At 41.6% G+C, this 21186-nt stretch overlaps 1 protein-coding gene across 1 annotated transcript in view; it reads right to left on the bottom strand.

Moving 5' to 3' along the window:
• The window catches only part of LOC139309829 (vomeronasal type-2 receptor 116-like), a 94155-nt gene extending 80053 nt beyond the window's left edge, over window positions 1-14102 (bottom strand). Inside the window, exon 1 of the mRNA XM_070934032.1 lies at window positions 14023-14102. Coding sequence (XP_070790133.1) covers window positions 14023-14102 — 80 coding nt within the window. The remainder of the gene's footprint in view (window positions 1-14022) is intronic.
• Window positions 14103-21186: the final 7084 nt, after the last annotated feature.

Genomic DNA, 21186 nt, shown 5'->3' with positions numbered 1-21186 from the left:
GTCCTATCTACTTTCTTGAATCATGTTGATTTCCATGTCTTATTTTGAGGAAAAGACTCAAGTCCAAAGACGGGACAGAAAAAAAGTCCACATTATTTTCCTCTCCCCATTCAGTCTTGAATTCATGATTTGAATACTGTACTGACTTTTGTTTAAAATAGTGATTATTGTGGTTTCTCCCTGCCCAGCTCATTTCAAATACAACTACTCATTGAGCTTTACTTCCCGATCCTTATAGAAATACAGGATGACTTATTTTTTACAATTAGTTTCTGAGTCACTTTTGAAACATCCTCTTCCTTCTATGGTGATTCCACTTTAATCATTCATTTATTTCTGACCTTGGTTACTGGCCAGATAAAAATTAGTATTGTTACAAATATTGGTGCATTTGCAATTCTTAACCTATGAGGGGGCCTGTATCAATTCCACCTCCCCAACATTCATTAAAATTAAATGGAGATGGGTGAGTATCATTTGTTTCTGGGTTTGGAGTCAGTGTTGGCTTAAGATTCTGTAGGCTTCAAGAGACAGAATAGAATAGAATAGAATAGAATAGAATAGAATAGAATAGAATAGAATAGAATAGAATAGAATAGAATAGAATAGAATAGAATAGAATAGAATAGAATTCTTTATTTGCCAAGTGTGATTGGAGACACAAGGAATTTCTCTTTGGTGCATACGCTCTCAGTGTACATAAAAAGACAAAATACATTTGTCAAGAATAATAAGATACAACACAACGATAGTCCTAGGGTACAAATAAGCAATCAAATCATATTAGGAAACAGTTAATATAAATCGTAAGCATACCAGCAACCAGGTTACAGTCGTACAGTCATAAGTGGGAGGAGACGGGTGATAGGAATGATGAGAAGATTAATAGTAATGCAGACTTAGTGAATAGTTTGACAGTGTTGAGGGAATTATTTGGTTAGCAGAGCGATGGCGTTTGGGAAAAAAAAACTGTTCTTGTGTCTGGTTGTTCTGTTGTGCAGTGCTCTATAGCGTTGTTTTGAGAGTAGGAGTTGAAACAGTTTATGTCCAGGATGTAAGGGGTCTGTAATTATTTTACCCCCCTCTTTTTGACTCGTGCAGTATACAAGTCCTCAATGGAAGGCAGTTTGGTAGCCATGTTTTTTTCTGCACTTCTAATTATCCTCTGAAGTCTGTGTTTGTCTCGTTGGGTTGCAGAACCAAACCAGACAGTTATCGAGGTGCAGGTGACAGACTAAATAATTCCTTTCTAGAACTGGATTAGTAGCTCCTTGGGTAGTTTGAGCTTTCTGAGTTAGCACAGAAAGAACATTCTTTGTTGTGCTTTTTTGATGATGTTTTTGATGTTAGGTGTCCATAGCAATAGCACTTAGACTTATATACAACTTCACAGTGCTTTACAGCCCCCTCCAAGCGGTTTACAGAGTTGGCAGATTGCCCCCAACTATTTGGCTCCTCATTTTACCAATCTTGGAAGGATGGAAGGCTGAGCCAACCCTGAGCCAAACTGCTAGCAGCTGGTGTACAACAGTAGTGATGATAATAATGTGGTCATTTTTACAGGACTTTATCTATTGCTCATTCAGAAGTGCAATGCTTCATTTTCACTAGTCAAGCAAAGATATATTAAAAAATATAACATATATTTTAAGATTGATGATGGTGGTGGTGATGATGATAAAATGAACATTTTTTACACTAGAATATCCTCTGATCAGTCTAGAATCCTACGCCATATTTTCGCTATTCAAATGGTCAATAAGAATTCCCCGCTCCTGCACAATCTCACACTTGGCTACAACATCCATGACAACTATTTCAGCACTCTTGGCACATCAGATGCCTTGCTGGACATCCTCTCTACAGGAGAAGCCAATGTTCCCAACTACAGCTGTGGCAAGAAGGACAACCCTTTGGCTCTTTTTGATAGAACTCGAAGTGAGATCTCCATCCAGATATCAACATTAATAGCCCCCTACAAAATCCCACAGGTTTGTATGTCTGCCTCTCTATCTAGTAAATTGGGTGGATTGGTAGGATGGGTAAGCAATCAATCCAACTATATCTCCTCTGTGGAATTCAATCAATCAATCAATCAGAATAGAGCTGGAAGGGATCTTGGAGATCTGCTAGTCCAATCACCTTCTCAAGCAGGAGACCCTATACCATTTCAGATGACTGGCTGTCCTGTCTCTTTTTTAAAAAAGTGAGCTTTTTAAGATTTCCAGAAGCATCCACAACTTCTGAAAGCAGTTCCGCTGGTTAATTGTTTTCACTGTTAAGAAGTTTCTCCTAAATTCTCTCTTTGATTAGTTTATATCTATGGTTTCTTGCCTTGCCTTCTGGTGCTTTGGAAAATAAGTTGGACCCCTCTTCTTTGTAGCAACTTTTCAAATACTGGAACACTGTTATCATGTCAGCCCTACTCCTTCTTTTCTTTAGTCTAGCCATACCCAAGTCCTGCAACCGTTCATAAAACTGTATGTTTTAGTCTCAGTCATCTGAGTTGCTCTTCTCTGCATTTTTTCCCAAAGTCTCAACATCTTTTTTGTAACATGGTGACCAAAACTAGATGCAGTATTCTAGGTGTGGTCTTACTAAGGATTTGTAAGATCTTACCAATACGTTGTGTAAATTCAAGAGCTGTTTTTCTCCATGGCCTCTCAAGTGTGTTGTCTAGGGATGGGATTAATATTGTGTGTGTGTGTGTGTGTGTGTGTGTGTGTGTGTGTGTGTGTAGCACCCAAGCAGCTATATAATTTCATGACAACATAATAAATAATAATAATAATAATAATTTTATTTCTATACCGCCCTTCTCCCGAAGGACTCAGGGCGGTGTACAGCCTATTTAAAAACACAGACAAAACAACAATATAACAACAATATAAAACATCCCCATTGCTTTGTGGGCTTCTCCTGCACACTTGTGAAGGTGAGGAGGGGCTTTGTCTCCAATCAAAGGGTCTTCTGTAGAAAAGGAAGCACAGATGGAAAGCTTTCGTTTTCTTTATCAGCTTAGCCAAAATAATATTTTCAATGATATACAAATTTCAGGTTTGTGAAAAGAATCCCAAAGGCTTATATTAGCTAAAGTTTATAGGAAATATTTGTTTGTGGACTTAAACTGACCACTCCCATTAATTAATCCAATTCATTTAAAAAGTACAAGCATATTAACCAATATGTCAACTATTTTTTACCCTAATCAGTCCATGATCAAATTCAACACAAAGGACCTGAAGAGCAACAAAGCTCCTGGAAAGAACTTTTTATTGGCTGAACGATTCAAAAAATATCCTAATCTGTGGGACCTGCAATTCGCAGGTTCTTCTCCACAAATAAATAATAGATTCGTCTAATAGATATTATGGCTAAAAACAATATCTTGTTCCTCTTGAATAAAGTTTAGAGTGGAAAGATGAAGGAGAACAAAGAATAAGAAGTATTTAGGCACAGATAATCCATCGTTGACAATTGGTTTGTCATGTACTGTGTAATCAGAGGTGGTATTCCACCGGTTCATACTGGTTCGGGTGAACCAGTAGTGGAAATCACGGGTGGGCCCTCCCTGGCTGTATGAAGTCCTATTTAGGCACATTTTTGAGGCCATGCCCATGTGCTGAAGTGGCATGTGGCTCATATTTGTGAACCGGTAGGGAAAGTACCATCCCTGCGGATAATCACACAATATGTCAGTCAGGGGAAATAAAGTTTTGTTGTCTCCATAAACCTTATTAATACTTATACATAAAGCAAGCTGAAAAGTTATGGTTTTTAGAAATTGAAGTCAGTTGGTTGAGCTGGATTTATTAAAAGCCAATAACTGTCCCCCAAATACAGCATTCTTCATATTTTTTCCCAGATCTGTTCAATTGCTTCAGAAGCTCTGAATGATAAAAGACAATTCCCTTTTTTCTACCGGATGCTCCCCAAATCAGCGATTCTCAACCCAGGAATTGTCCAACTGCTCCTCCATTTTGGATGGTCTTTGATTGGTCTCTTTGCTTCAGACACAGAGGATGGAGTGAACTTCATGAGGACTTTGACAGCTCTGCTTGTCAGGAATGGGATTTGTATTGTTATATCACAACTTTTTTCAACCCCTGCACGTACAGCAGCCCTCAGGGATGCCATCTCCAAGTGGAAACAAGTCAATGTCTTTGTTCACTTCGCAGCCTATTTTTCGCTTTTGGACAGAATTCGTCTTTTCCATTCAACACTTCAAGGTTTGCCAGAACCCATTGAAGGGAAAGTCTGGCTATATGCAGGCTATGGGAAAATGCAAACAAGAAGATACACATTTCTTAAATATGTCCATAGTGTTTGGTACTTCAGTTTTCAGTGGAAAAAAATGCCAAATGATAGTTCCTTCGAACCAGATTTCTTTCTGGAACCACAGTTCACCAATCAATGTTTTCAGTGTTCTTTTTCAAAAGACAACATTTCTGTCAAAGGCCGGACAAGATGCACTCAGACATCACCACTGAACACCAAAGTGGAAAGGAACAGGATGTGGAAACTGTATATCCACCATGTTTATGCTACGATGAATACTCTGGTCCATGCCTTGAATGCTGCTTATTCCTCCATATTCAAGAGGAGAAGGAAAGAGGGAGAAGAGAGGCTGGGGACTCGAAGGCTGAAGCCATGGCAGGTATGGAGTCCCGACAAAGATCCATGAAACTTATTTTCTTTGGAGAAGGAATACAAAGGAGGCAGGGAACCATTTCAACCGTTTTGTGCTTCAAAAGGCCAACACATTTGACCAAGCTAATCACTTGCGGATAATTTTCCAAAGAGCGGGTACCGTGACATATACATTTTGATACTAAGACAGTGTTAATTTTACAAAGTATGTATGCATTTTTAAATAAATTCCTGTCCTTATGAATTTGCATTTAGCATTTTGGAATTTTATGTTCATAAATGTGAAGGAGTCCCTGAGGCCATCTAATACAACCCCTCCTGCCTGCCGAAATTCCAGTTATTATTTATTTATTTATTTATTAATCAAATTTCTATACCGCCCTACTCCCGAAGGACTCAGGGCGGTGAACAGCCAAGATAAAATACAGATAATCCAAATATTAAAAAAGTCCCTTAAAATTATTAAATATTTCGGCCGAAACACAGATTAAAACACCCAATTTATAAAATCACAAATTAAAAAATTTAAAAAATTTAAAAGATTTAAAAGATGGGGAGTTAGGCCAGGCCAGCTTGCTGAAATAGAAAGGTTTTGAGAGCACGGCGAAACGTGCGCAGGTCCGGGATCTTCCGTATCTCTGGGGGGAGCTCGTTCCAGATGGTAGGTGCCCCCACAGAGAAGGCTCTCCCCCTGGGGGCCGCCAGTCGACACTGTTTGGCCGACGGCACCCTGAGGAGCCCCTCTCTATGGGAGCGTACTGGTCGGTGAGAGGCTATTGGTAGCAGAAGGCGGTCTCGTAGATACCCCGGTCCGATGCCATGGAGCGCTCTAAAGGTGGTAACCAAAACCTTGAAGCGCACCCGGAAGACCACCGGGAGCCAGTGCAGCTCGCGCAGGAGGGGAGTCACATGGGAGCGCCACGTCGCTCCCATAACCACCCGCACGGCCGCATTCTGGACCAGCTGGAGCCTCCGGGTGCTCCTCAAGGGGAGCCCCCATGTAGAGAGCATTGCAGTAGTCCAAGCGGGACTAAAGAAGTTAAAGCTTCTTTAAGTAATGGCTGCTGGATCTTTGCGTTAAAGCAATCAGTGAAGAGGAAACTTGAGCTTCTCCGCTTCACTAGATCAGCTTTAAAATTGTTCCTCGTTTTATGATGTTTTTCATCTCATTCAGCCAGAATCTCGTCTCTTGTGACTGAGCTCATTTTTTCCATGTCCAACACTCTGAGATAGGGTGTCAATCTCAAGGCCTGAGGGCCAGATCTGGCCTGTGGGCTGTTTAGATCTGGCCTGGGAGACTGCCCTGGAAAGAGTGAAGGACCAGCCCGCGGTACGTCTACCAGTGAAAATGGAGCTTGGGAGGGCTGCACTTTAGGGCTCCATTTTCAGCCACAATGGCCTCCTACAGCCCTCTGCCACCTCTGTTTTCGGATCCCCCCAGCCCTGCCCAGGCCACTACAGGTGCCCCCAACACAAATTACATCAAGGTGGCCATGCCCACCCTGGCCACACCCACCCCACCCTTGTCCACTCAGCCCCCCGAGGTCAAACACAACCCTGATGCAGCCCTCCATGAAATCGAGATTGACACCCCTGCTCTGGAATAACAGTAAACATCTGTTATTTTTCCTTTGGGGAAAGGAAGTGCCCTGGAGTTTGATTTGTGGGGGATGTGTTACTTGGAACCTGACATGTAACATCTTTGAGCTATTGGAAGAGTGCTGTATTCTCCTTTCTCCAGCCAAGAGATTTTGTCCATTGTAAAAGGTGCTCCCGGATTCCTTCTGATTTTCATCCCCATAGACCAATTTGACTCATCTCCTTGTTGCCTTTCCTCCAGGTTAAGACCAGCTCCTTTGATCTCTTCCTTGATTTCATTGCCCATCTCTAAAGCTGATCCAATAGTGGTACAATGTCTTCTGAAAAGGGGGTCCCTGAAAGGGGACTTTGTACTTGAGTCAATTTCTCTCCAAACCTGCACATTTACTTCTAAGATTTTTATGGATGCATTTGCCTTCTTTCCATGAGCATCACACGGCCAACTCACATTTGGTTTGCAATCTACTATTTTGAGATCATTTCCACAAATATTCCTATCAAGTGTAGTTAGACAGAGACATAGACATGGACATAGAATTAGAGAGTTGAAAACGACCTTGGAGGTCTTTGAGTCCAACCTCCTACTCAAGCAGGAGACTCTATACCGTTTCAGACATATGGTTTTCCAGTCTCTTTTTGAAAGCCACCAGTGATGGAGCACGTATAACTTTTGAAGGCTATTCCAGACTAGTATTTCTGCTTTTAACATTCCTGGATATTTTTGTTCTAGTTCCATTCATTTTTGAAGAAGAATGAGTTTTGCAATCTTTCCCACATGAAAATATACTTGGACCAAAATGGTGATGTGGCAGCAGATCTGGACATCGTAAGCTTGATAGTTCTCTCCAGAGAGGATCCCATTAAAGAGCAACTAGGGGTTTTTGAAAGACAGAGACTGACTATCAATCAAGATGCTATTTCACAGCTAAAGTTGCTCAACAAGGTGAATTAAATATCGGTGTCTTTTCTCTGTTTTCCAAAGCCTTAGGGCACATTTCAAGTAGTTAAGCCTATTCACCAAATAGGCTTCAGTGAAAATTGTATGTGGGGAGTAGAATCCTTCTAATTTAAAAAAAAATGTTTTAGGAGGCGTCAATATAATTGGCAAGATGTCCTTTAAATGCCTTGATATGAAACATGGTTTAAAATTGATTCAGCCATGTCCAACTTGGGATGCTGGGTGATGATGGCTCTTTTGTGTCCCCTGTGCAAACTAGTATCTGGATAAAACTGATGAAAGGGGACATCAAGTGCTGGGGATTTTGGTGCTCATAGCACCAACTTGTCTTGTTTCCTTGCTTAAAATTAGCAAAATAGAATGCAAGTCTTTTGGCCACTATCTGCGTTCCTGGTGGTGTGAAATAGGCAAGGATAACTCTAATCATGGGTGGATACAGTTCCTGTTGATACTATTGGGAATTCAGATTTAGCTTGCCATGGTTGGGCAAGCTTATCTTCTTAAACAGACCATATATGTCAGAATTTTCCATGCTTGTCTTTCATGCCATGGGGACAGGCGAATACGCCTTCTGCTTCTGAGGAGAAGGTCCAAGGCTTTCAGGTCACATGATATCATAATGACGGTTCTGATGTGCCCTGACCCAGAAAACTGAAGCACTGAAACATGACTTGATCCAAAGTAAAACCCTTCTTCATATTGGAAGAAATGAGGGACAAATTGGGGGCAGGGGGAAATTACTAAGCCTGGGTCTTTAGCTTATAACCTCATAAGGAACATCCTTGAATGCAGTTGTTTATTTTGATTATTAGCTACCTTAAGTCTCTCTGGGAAAAAGGAGTCTCCAAATGTAACTAATAATCAATGTAGCTCTGTATTTTCATGCCAGTTGGTGTTACCTAACGGTGATTTTTCAACAGAAAGGAACTTTTTTTGGATACCTAACTTGACCTTAGAACTGGGGTGTCAAATTCAAGGCCCAGGGTCTGGATCCGGTCCATGGGGTGCTTTCATCCGTCACATGGGCCCACCCTGGAAAGAGTGAAGGACTGGGCCAACGCACAGCCTTCCTGAGCTCCATTTTCACTGGCAACAGGCTGCAGGAGGCTGTCGCAGCCACAAATGGAGCCCAGGTGGGCCATGCATGGCCTCCCTAAGCTCCATTTTTGCTAGCAGAGGGCTGCAGGAGGCCATTGCAGCAGAAAATTGAGTCAGGGTGGGCCATGTGCGGCGGCCTCCCTGTTTTCTCTGGCAGAGGGCTGAAGGTGGCCATCATGGCTGAAAACAGAGCCTCAATGAGTGATATTGAGCTGGCCATGCCTTGCCCCCTGCCCAGCTCAATGTCACTCATTGTGTTTGTCCCCCAAGATCAAACACAACCCTGATGCGTCCCTCAATGAAATAGAGTTTGACACCCCTGCCTTAGAAACATCTCTTTCTGACATAGGGCTCCTACTCATGTCCCATGTGATGCAGCAAAAAATGAATGACTTACCCTTTTTAAGGGCACCTCATCTCTATCTCATCTCTCTACAGTTCTAGAAACTAGGCAGTCAGTTTAGTCTTAGTTCACCACCATATAAAATTAGCAAATAAATATACAAATAAATAGCAACAGCACTTAGACTTATATACTGCTCCATAGTGTTTACAGCCCTTTCTAAACAATTTAGAGAGTCAGCATATTGCCCCCAACAATCTCATCCTTATTTTATCAATCTTGGAAAGCTGGAAACCTGAGTTAACTTTGAGATAGTGAGGATCAAACTCCTGGCAGTGGGCAGAGTCAGCCTGCAATTCTGCCTTCTAATCACTGCACCAAATCCAACCCTAATCTGTAACAATGTTTTCCTTTATATCTTAAATGGAAGGTTGTCCTGGTCCACTTACAAATGGGGGTGAGTTTGCAATGATATATGTCTTCTTCTTCTTGTGCCATATCCGTCATCGCATGTTGGTGATCATGTTGGCCAATGTCCTGTGACGAATATGGCACAAGAAGAATGATGATACAATGATACACGTGGTCTAGAAGAAACCTTCCCAGATCCCATTGGCGAGAAGTATCTTCATCACATTTTTATTCTGTTCAATAAATCTAGTGAAATAAAAAATTCACAAAGCTTTCAGAATAAATTTCATTCTAAACTTTAATATGACTAAAGCATCATACTTTAAACTCATGGATACATGAAGAAATGAGGAATGCATGCTAATATAACCATATGGAGGAACCACTAATTGTCATTTCATGCTTCAATCTTTTCTCAATTGCTTCTCTCCAGAATTTATTAAATAGAAGTGTCCTGTATTACAATGAGATATTCTAAAAGCAAAAGGGAGGAACTAAGTCCGTGATAGCGAACCTATGGCACATGTGCCGCAGGTGGCACACAGAGCTGTAAGGGTGTGCATGCGAGCTCAGCTCCTCCAGCTGATTTCTGGGCCTTCTGGGACCACCAGAAGTCAGCAAACAAACTGTCTCCGGCCCCTGGAGGGCCTCCACGGGGTGGGGAAGGCTGTTTTCAGCCTCCCCAGGCTCCTAGAAAGGCTCTGGAGCCTGGGGAGAGTAAGAAATGGGTCTACCAGGCCCATCGTGCCAAAGGCGGGGGAGTGCGGGAGGGGGTCGTGCACACATTCACAGAGGCGGGGCACATAGAATTCTGGGTGTGGGCACATGCGCGCATGACCTCCCCCCGGCACTCCCCCTGCTTTTGGCACCGAACTAAGTGAAGAATCTGCTGGTAGTTAGATCCCTTGCAACATTGAGAGTTAGTTAAAAATTTCTTATTTACCTAAGCGAACTACTTACCTAAGCAACTACTTGACTAATATTCATGTCTACCTCCATTTTTCAATGATGGTTATTTCTAACAAACTTCGTTTGGCATTCCTTGTTTTTTCCTTAGTCTCTGCCTCAGTCCAGATGTGTGGAAAATTGTCATCCTGGATTTTTCAAGCGTGGTCGAGAAGGAGAGCCAGTTTGCTGCTATGACTGTGTTCCTTGTCCAGAAGGGACTATCTCCACTCAGGAAGGTGGGTCACACCAGAGGAAAGGGTACTAGATTCATCTAGAGCATTTTGATCAATGTGCATTTTTAAAAAGACACATCGAAGGTTGATAATTTTGTGGTTCTTAATTTTCAAGGGGCCCAATTTCTTCCATAATGGGAGGGATAAGAAAAAGGTCTTGAGGGATGAGGTAAGAAGAGATAGAAGGACACGGTGGATTGTGAAAGATCACTTGCATCAGAGGAAACTTCTCTTTTCTTGTCAGTTTGGAACTGTCCTCCCATGTTGACTGTTCTTAGGAACATCTGCTTTCTTTGAAATTGAGAAATCATTTCAGATCAATGGCCTTTGCTCACCCAAACCAAGTTTATATTACAGCCAAAAAGAAATATGAATCAATCAATTCATTAATCAGTCAATCTTTATTAAGATCACGGAACTCCCTAAGCAGAAAGATCTAATTCGGGGAACCATGGAGGGAGAGTATTTGGGTTCAAGGGATGAGAGAAATTCTATTCTGACCTAGGCTTCCCAAAAGCAGGAAGCGAACTCCTCATCCTGATAAAATTCCTTTCATTTAGTTTAAAGTGAATTCCTCTCCAGCAAAGTCCTGGCCAAGAGTCTTTCGAGAGATTTCACAAGATCAGACCTTTATCAGGCTTGGAGACCTGGAGGCCAATTTCTTCCAAACGCAATTCTGTAGCAGGCAATACTTGGCAAGAAGACAGGAAAAGATCTCCACTCTAATGAATTGAACGAATTATCTCCTGCAAACTTCCCTCCCTTTTTGCTCCTCTTTATTCCCTATGGGAGGAGCCATTCACCATCCATCTGTGGCTTTACTCCTGAGTCGACCCTTGTACCTTAGCTGTTCCATTCTCCTGGCAACTCTGCGCATGCTCATACTGGGAACAGGCTCCGGCTGTTCTTCTGCCCCACTGATATCCGACTCCGAAGGCAGCTGAAAACTGTCAGACGGCCCTGACCCCACCTCTGCCTCTGATGCAGAGCACTCGTCAGAGCCTTCCCCAGACTCCAGGACTGGCCCATGTTCCTCCCCAACCTCCTCACTGTCCGAATCTGCTTCCAGATCCGCTGGTGGGCCACAACAAATACACACAGAAGACTTGCCCTAAAGAAGTGGGAGAGGTCATCTGTGTGAAAGAAGGAACATAAATTAAATTTACCATTATTAGGGGTAAAAGCTGCCTCTTTTATTTTTAGTGCTTTAATTTTTATTTTTTTTTATTTTTCATATTATGGATTAAGAGGTAAAAAATTGTTTATCACCCAGTTTAACATTCCCACATTCAGCATAACCACCATCATAGTTTCCTTTGTTGGATTGCTACTGTGACTTCTCTTTTCTTTTTATCTTTCCAATTTTCTTATGAAGTTATGAAATACTAACAGTTACAACCGCAATAAAAAGGGAATACAGTTGTGGTTCTAAAAGGGGGGGGGAAGACTTACTTCCACTATTGGGATTAAAAGGAATCAGATCTAACAGAAAGCAGGGAGAAAAGAAAACCAACTACCGTCTGTCAGGTTCCAAACAGAAGGAAATAAAAGGAGACAAACCTAGATGGCTGCTACCTTAGTTTAATCACTTCTTGGCACTCACTGACAATCACAGATGAAATTCTTGTTATTTTTATTTTATTTATTTTATTTATTTTATTTTGAATTTGTATACCGCCCTTCTCCCTGAGGACTCAGGGCGGTGAACAGCCAAGTAAAAACATCAAGTACAAATATTAAAATACAGTTAAAATATACATATATAAATTTGGCCCCATTAATTAAAAACAATAAACAAATTTTTGTTAGGGCTACTGCCCTGTGCTTCCCACCACTATTTATCCATTAGTTATCAACACCCAACCAATCATGTGCGCTGCTCCCTCCCATGTGACCAGGAAGTGGGATTATGCTTAATTTGTGAGTATTTACAACCAGCATTTAAACAGTTAATTCAGTTGAGTATTTACAACCAGCATCTAAGCAGTTAATTCACTTGAGTATTTACAACCAGTATCTAAACAATTAATCCACTTGCTATTTCCGGCTGGCCATGATGATGTCATCCCCCAGCTATTCCCTCCCGTCAATCCTGTCAGTTCCTGGGAGGCTAGACGAAGCAGATGCTGGGCTGAAACAAGGTTTGTGTTTTCCTCCCCTCACGAATGGCAGCTCCATGCCAACAGCACACTGGAGCTGACACCGTATTTTTCAGAGTATAAGACGCACCTTCCCCCCCATAAAAGAGGGTGAAAATTTGGAATGCATTTTATACACTGAATGTAGCCCCGCTGAAAAAAGGCTCTGAAACCTCCATTCGAGAGGCTGAAAAAAAGGCCTCTGAAGTGGGGGTTTCAAAAGCTGAAAAAAAAGCAAGGCACAAAGTTCACAACCAACGAACCTGTTGCTAAAGTTCACCTCTGGGAACAGCTGATTGGAGGTATTCTGTGAGGGTGATCCACCCGCCAATCAGCTTTTTTCTTATTTTCCTCCCCTAAAACTAAGGTGTGTATTATACTCTGGTGCATTTTATAGTCCAAAAAATACATTAATCAATTATATTCATTTTGTATGGTGTAAAAGAATACAGCATTATTACATAAAATTAGAAGAAACAGGATATAAAAAATGTGTATCAGAATATAAAATACCAGAACAGTGAATTATTTCAAAAATGAATAATAGAAATGATAGGTACAATTATGAATAAAATTAAATTATCTATGAACAGTTACCAGAGTGACTAAACCTATGGCTGGATATCTAGACTGTTTAGCCATTGGGCAACAATGCCCTCAAGATGGTGTATTTAATGCCGGGATCCAGGGAACCTTCTGAGTGGGCATTTCGTAGCAATATGATACTGTATAAAGTTTGGGGATGTTCCCACAGTCACAGTTAGTATTATCAACCAGCCCCCATTTGTATTTTGAATATTGGCACCTGCCATGTTCGGTCAGTATCATCTGAAATCCAAAGAAGATATTTCTTGAAAGGTGAAAAGAAATATAAAAGAAATATTACTTTTTGTTTTCTCAGACACTGAAAAATGCACAAAGTGCCCATATGATCAGTATCCAACCGAGAACAGAATCCAATGTATCCCAAAAAGAATAACCTTCCTGTCCTATGAAGAACATCTGGGCATCATCCTGGTCTCTTTTGCCTTACTCTTGTTCCTAACCACAGGATTTATTTTAATCATATTCATTAAATATCTAGAAACTCCCATTGTCAAAGCCAACAACCGGGACCTCTCCTTCATCCTCCTGGTCTCCCTTCTGCTTTGCTTTTTGTCCTCATTTCTCTTCATTGGACGGCCAAGGAAAGCCACCTGTCTTCTCCGACAAACAGTGTTCAGCATTGTCTTTTCAATAGCTGTGTCTTCTGTGTTGGCCAAAACGATCACAGTGGTACTGGCTTTCCTGGCCTCAAAACCAGGGAACAGTGTGAGAAGATGGTTGGGGAAGAGCTTGGCCAACTCCATCATCCTTTCTGGTTCGGCTGGCCAAATTTTCATCTGTGCCTTATGGCTGGGAATTTCTCCCCCATTCCCTGACTCTGACTTAAACTCCCAGCTTGGAGTGATCATCCTGCAATGCAATGAAGGCTCTGTCACCATGTTTTATGTTGTCCTTGGCTACATGTGTTTCCTAGCTGCCATTTGCTTCACTGTAGCTTTCCTGGCCAGGAACCTGCCTGGGGCCTTCAATGAAGCCAAGCTGATCACCTTCAGCATGCTGGTCTTCTGCAGTGTCTGGGTGTCCTTCCTGCCAACTTACCTGAGCACCAAAGGAAAGTCCATGGTGGTTGTGCAGGTCTTCTCCATCTTGACCTCCAGTGCTGGTTTGCTGGGCTGCATCTTCTTCCCAAAATGCTACATTATCATCCTGAGACCAGATCTAAACACTAAGGAACATCTAATGATAAAAGTAGGGAAATGACTGAAATTGTTAATTAGGCTCATAACATTTAATTTTTTCATTGCAATTATTGGGCTTTTGTATTTTTTCTTTGCGTCAATCTGAAAATTAAGCTTATTTAAAACTGAAGCAAATAAACATATGAACAGTATAAGACTAATGAAATTAAATTCCAACATAATCCTCAAACATTTCTGGGGACAATAGAAAAGCTGCTTTATAAATGTAACCATGTCAAATAAACATTGTCTTTGCCTCAAGCAATTTGTGCTGTGTGCTCTTTGGAAGATCCAATCAGGATTTGAACCAGAATTTTCTTCTAATAATATTTCCCAAAAAAATGTGGAACAAAGCCAGGACTTGCCTGCCAAGTCTGTTTTTCAAAGAGGAGGTTTGAGAAGGCATTTCGTCGCAATATGTATTTTGAATATTGGCATTTGCCATGCTTGGTGAGTATCATCTGAAATCCAATGAAGATCTTTCTTGAAAGGTGAAAACAGATATAAAAGAAATATTACTTTTTGTTTTCTCAGATACTGAAAAATGCACAAAGTGCCCATATGATCAATATCCAACCGAGAACAGAGTCCAATGTATCCCAAAAAGAATAATCTTCCTGTCCTATGAAGAACATCTGGGCATCATCCTGGTCTCTTTTGCCTTTCTCTTGTTCCTAACCACAGGCATTGTTTTAATCATATTCCTTAAATACCTAGAAACTCCCATAGTCAAAGCCAACAACAGGGACCTCTCCTTCATCCTCCTAGTCTCCCTCCTGCTTTGCTTCTTGTCCTCCTTTTTCTTCATTGGCCAACCAAGAAGAGCCACCTGTCTTCTCCAACAAACAGCATTCAGCATTGTGTTCTCAGTAGCCGTGTCTTCTGTGTTGGCCAAAACAATCACAGTGGTATTGGCCTTCCTTGCCACAAAACCAGGGAACAGGGTGAGAAAATGGTTGGGGAAGAGCTTGGCCAACTCCATCATCCTTTCTTGTTCTGCTGGACAAATTATCATCTGTGCTACGTGGCTTGGAATCTCTCCCCCATTCCCTGACTCTGACTTGCACACCCAGCCAGGAGAGATCATCCTTTGGTGCAATGAAGGCTCTGTCACCATGTTTTATCTTGTCCTTGGCTATATGTGTTTCCTAGCTATCATTTGCTTCACTGTAGCTTTCCTGGCCAGGAACCTGCCTGGGGCCTTCAATGAGGCCAAGCTGATCACCTTCAGTATGCTGGTTTTCTGCAGCATCTGGGTCTCCTTCCTGCCCACCTACCTGAGCACTAAAGGAAAGTTCATGGTGGTCGTGCAGATCTTCTCCATCTTGGCCTCCAGTGCTGGGCTTCTGGGCTGCATCTTCTTCCCCAAGTGCTACATTATCATCCTGAGACCAGATCTAAACACTAAGGAGCATCTAATGATAAAAGTGGGGAACTGATTGTGAATTGGTTTCATAGGCTTATAACTGTTGGTAGTGCAATACTGGTAGAAGGACTCTTTGCCTACTATTGAAGAGTGGATACTGAAAGAAAAGAATTTGGCAGAAATGGCGAAAATTTCAGTGTATTTGAAGGACTATACACAAGAAAGATACGTATTGGAATGGAATAGGTGGATTGATTATATTCAAAATAAGTATCAGACAAGAAAATATCAAATAGCTTATGAATGAATGCTAAGTACTAGAAGTATTATGTTATCTATAGTGGAGTTAAGGCTTCAGGGAGGGAATCTAGTAGTCTAAGGATAGATAGTTTAATTTAGCTTATGATTGTTAATTGAAATACCTTGTATTTTGCTCTGGGAAGTCTGGGGGGGGAGAGTGGGTTTAGGGGAGGGAAAGGGTGGGGGGAATATTGGGGGAATTTTTTTTTCTTTTTGTAAAACTTTTCAATAAAAAAAAAAGAAAATCCTCCTCCACAAGTTCTCACATCTATTATCTGGTGAAGTTCACAATTTTCCAAAACAAAGAACTCATCAGAACCCGCTATTTCCCCGACTGTCTCGCCGTGACGCCAAACCGGAAGGCTCTAAGCACCCACAACTTCTGAAGGCAAGCTGCTCCCCTGATTAATTGTCCTCACTGTTGGGAACTTTCTGCTTAATTCCAGGTTGCTTCTCTCCTTGATTAGTTTCCACCCATTGTTTCTTGACTTGACTTTTGATGTTTTGGAAAATAAGTGGACCCTCTCCTCTTTGTGGCAGTCCCCCAAATACTGAAATTGCTATCATGTTCCCTCTAGTCCTTCTTTTCCCTAAACAGTCTCAGAGATCTGGAGGTCAAAAACCTCATCACGATAGAGTACATCCACACAACCAGAAGAAGGGAAATCATGTCTCTTCAAACCAGGGGTGGACCTCAAAAATTTTATCAAGGGGTTCTCTGCCTGGTTGTTGACTGGGCATGGCCACAGTGTGCATGGCCTAGTAGGCCTCCTGCACCATGGCTGGAGGGGGTGTTTTTGCCCTCCCTGGGCTCTGGAGGCTTTTCTCGGGCCTCCAGGAGGGCGAAAACAGCCTCCCCCGTGTCTCGAGGCCCTCTGGAGGCTAGAAATGGGTCCGTTTCCAGCCTTCCCAAAATTCTGGTAGGCCCATTTGTAGGCCCAAGTATGTGCCCTACACTTACCTGCATCCAAAATGGGCTGTGTGGGGACTCCTGGGAGGGGTGGGGTGGGCCGGACTGGCCAGGTGTGGGATTTGGGAGTTCTCTGAACTACACAGAATCATAGCTAGAGATTCTCCTGAACCCCTGCGAACCCCCAGCAGCCCACCCCTGCTTCAAACCAGTTTTTTGGTGGGCATGGCAACAAATTGATGTCAAGAAATAAATCTATTCACCCTCAATCTTTCTCTGAGGGATGAAATGCTACTGGTTCCCTCCGGTTCTGGTGAACAGGTAGTGATAAAAATTACCAGTTCAGGTGAACCAATAGTAAAAAAAGTGCTTGAAAAAGTAAAAAGAAAAAAAAAGTTGGCCATGCCCACCCAGTCATATAAACCCCTACCAAGCCTTGCCCACAAAGCCACATGTACAGAACCGGTAGCAAAATTTTACATTTCACCACTGCTTTCTCCATATTAAAATTTAAAAACATTCCATGTTTTCAACCTAGAGTGGCCCAAAACTCCATAGCTCTGGGTGACCTTACCCAGCAGCCCCTGGAGAAAAGAAACCATGTTGAAGAGCAGCAGAAATCAACAACAACACTGTGTCTTCCTCCAGCATCATTTTCTGGAAGTGTTCTGACAGGAAAGACCACAATCGATTGAGAACCCTGCCCTCAGGAGCGTATCTGCAATTTTTCACTAACATGCTGTACTCTGTCTTCTTTTCTGCAAATGGAGCCAAAGAAGGAGTTCATCATCCCTAGAGGAAAAGTTGCTTCCCACTGTAATTATCACCATCCTGCTCTTTGAGATGTCTTCTACTTCTCCAGTAACTGATGTAAACAGCAGACTGAAGCAACATGGAGGGAGGTTTCCTCAAGGAAAGGATAAAGGCTTTAGGTCACACTCTGTGTTATCTGAATTTTAGGACAGGTAGAAGCTTTGCTGTTAAATGTACCTTTCTCTCTTTTCCAGGTGAAGCTTGGTTTGTATCTGTCTGAATCAGGAAAGTCACTGGCTTTTATGAGAGGGCTTTTAATTCTTCCTGTTCTTATTTAGAAACAGGAAAATAATCGATTCAGCCCTACGAATGATGGACCTCCTGCTTCTGCTTTTGATGCTGCTGTTGTCCCAGTCTGTCTCGGGGAAGCTGAGAATGAAATGCCTGCTGAGTTTAGAGCACCAGGGTGCAAAAAAACCATGGAGTTATTACAGACCAGGAGACCATTTCATTAACATAATCATTGCTACATCAAAACTGGTGCATATAATGCTCCCTTTCAACGCAGAGCCTTCTAATCAGTTTGACTCGTAAGTCATCCAGGATAATGCAGTTGCATTCCCTCCGTTTATAATTCGAACACTCTCATTTTGTTCTCCTTATTCCACTGGCTCCTATATTGAAGCACATGTCCTATCTACTTTACTGAATCATGTTGATTTCCATCCTTTCTTTGTCTTATTTTGAGGAAAAGACTCAAGTCCAAAGATGGGACAGAAAAAAAATCCACATTATTTTTCTCTCCCCGTTCAGTCTTGAATTCGTGATTTGAATACTGTACTGACTTTTGTTTAAATTAGTGATTATTGAGCTGGGCATGGGGAAACATGCCCAGCTCATTTCAAATAAAACTACTCATTGAGATTTATTTCACGATCCTTATAGAAATACAGGATGACTAATTTTTTACAATTGCTTTCTGAGTCACTTTTGAAACATCCTCTTCCTTCTATGGTGATTCCACTTTAATCATTCATTTATTTCTGACCTTGGTTACTGGCCAGATGAAAATTAGTATTGTTACAAATATTGGTGCATTTGAGATTTTTAACCCAGGAGGGCGGCTTTATCAATTCCATCTCCCCAACATTCATCAAAATTAAATGGAGATGGGTGAGTATCATTTGTCTCTGGGTTTGGAGTCAGTGTTGGCTTAAGATTCTGTAGGCTTCAAGAGACAAAGTGGATTACATTGAAAAACAAATATGTTGTTGGTTCTGTTGATGATGATAGAATAGAATAGAGTAGAGTAGAGTAGAGTAGAGTAGAGTAGAGTAGAGTAGAGTAGAGTAGAGTAGAGTAGAATAGAATTCTTTTTTGGCCAAGTGTGATTAGACACACAAGGAATTTCTCTTTGGTGCATACGCTCTCAGTGTACATAAAAAGACAAGATACATTCGTCAAGAATAATAAGATACAACACAATAATAGTCATAGGGTACAAATAAGCAATCAAATCATATTAGGAAACAGCCAATATAAATCGTAAGGATACCAGCAACAACGTTACAGTCACATAGTCATAAGTGGGAGGATATGGGTGATAGGCATGATGAGAAGATTAATAGTAATGCAGACTTAGTGAATAGTTTGACAGTGTTGAGGGAATTATTTGTTTAGCAGATTGATGGCGTTTGGGAAAAAACTGTTCTTGTGTCTAGTTCTTCTGTTGTGCAGTGTTCTATAGCGTTGCTTTGAAGGTAGGAGTTGAAACAGTTGATGTCCAGGATGTGAGGGGTCTGTAACTATTTGCACAGCCCTCTTTTTGACTCGTGCTGTATACAGATCCTCAATGGAAAGCAGGTTGGTAGCCATGGTTTTTTCTGCAGTTCTAATTATCCTCTGAAGTCCGAGTCTGTCTTGTTGGGTTGCAGAACCAAACCAGACAGTTAAAGAGGTGCAGGTGACAGACTCAATAATTGCTCTGTAGAACTGGATCAGCAACTCTTTGGGCAGTTTGAGCTTTCTGAGTTAAAACAGTTAAAAGAGTTAAAACTTTGTTGTGCTTTTTTGATGACGTTTTTGATGTTGGGTGTCCATAGCAATAGCACTTAGACTTATATACCACTTCACAGTGCTTTTACAGTCCCCTCTAAGTGGTTTACAGAGTTGGCATATTGTCCCCAACAATCTGGCTCCTCATTTTACCGACCTTGGAAAGATGGAAGGCTGAGCCAAGCCTGAGCCAGTGAGACCCGAACTGCCAAACTGCTGGCAGCTGGTGAACAGCAGAAATGATGATAATGATGTGATCATTTTTACAGGAGTTTATCTATTGCTCATTCAGAAGTGCAATGCTTCATTTTCGCTAGTCAAGCAAAGATATATTAAAAAATATAACATATATTTTAAGATTGATGATGGTGGTGGTGATGATGATAAAATGAACATTTTTTACACTAGAACCTCCTCTGATCAGTCTAGAATCCTACGCCATATTTTCGCTATTCAAATGGTCAGTAAGAATTCCCCGCTCCTGCACAATCTCACACTTGGCTACAACATCCATGACAACTATTTCAGCATGCTTGGCACATCAGATGCCTTGCTGGACATCCTCTCTACAGGAGAAGCCAATGTTCCCAACTACAGCTGTGGAAAGAAGGACAACCATTTGGCTCTTTGTGATCGAACTGGCAGGGACATCTCCATCCAGATATCAACATTAATAGCCCCCTACAAAATCCCACAGGTTTGTATGTGTACCTCTCTATCTAGTAAATTGGGTAGATTGATAGGATGGGTAAGCGATAAATCAAACTATATCTCCTCTGTGGAATTCAATCAATCAATCAATCAGAATAGAGCTGGAGGGGATCTTGGAGATCTGCTAATCCAATCCCCTGCTCAAGCAGGAGACCCTACACCATTTCAGATGACTGGCTGTCCAGTCTCTTTTTTTTTAAAAAAGTGAGATTTTTAAGATTTCCAGAAGCATGTACAACTTCTGAAAGCAGTTAATTGTTTTCACTGTTAAGAAGTTTCTCCTAAATTCTCTCTTTGATTAGTTTCTATCTATTGTTTCTTGCCTTGCCTTCTGGTGTTTTGGAAAATAAGTTGGACCCATCTTCTTTGTAGCAACTTCTCAAATCCTGGAACACTGCTATCATGTCAGCCCTACTTCTCCTTTTCTCTAGACTAGCCATACCCAGGGCCGGATTTATTCCACTTATTCCACTTATGAGGTCCTTTCACCTATAGTGAAAGTGTAATTTTAATTTTGCTAACAATTTGAATGTAGGCCCCTCTTGATCTTGAGGCCCTAGGCTGAAGCCTAGTTAGCCTATAGGAAAATCCGGCCCTGGCCATACCCAAGTCATGCAACCGTTCATAAGTTTTAGTCTCCAGGTCTTCAATCATCTGAGTTGCTCTTCTCTGCATTTCTTTCCTTTTTTCCAAAGTCTCAACATCTTTTTGTAACATGGTGACCAAAACTGGATGCAGTGTTCTAGGTGTGGTTTTATTAAGGATTTGTAAGACCTTACCAATACGTCATGTGAATTCAAAAGCTGCTTTTCTCTATGGCCACTCTAGGTGTGTTGTCTAGGGATGGGATTGATAGTGTGTGTGTGTGTGTGTGTGTGTGTGCGTGTGTGTGTGTGTGTGTGTAGCTGCCAAGTAGCCATATAATTTCA

Source organism: Pituophis catenifer, unplaced genomic scaffold (genome assembly GCF_029215685.1).
Source record: "Pituophis catenifer annectens isolate HBS135680 unplaced genomic scaffold, rPitCat1.0.hap2 SCAF_2, whole genome shotgun sequence".
Taxonomy (NCBI): Eukaryota; Metazoa; Chordata; class Lepidosauria; order Squamata; family Colubridae; genus Pituophis; species Pituophis catenifer.
Note: the sequence above shows the minus strand (reverse complement) of the source record. Positions and strands in the feature narration are given on the sequence as shown.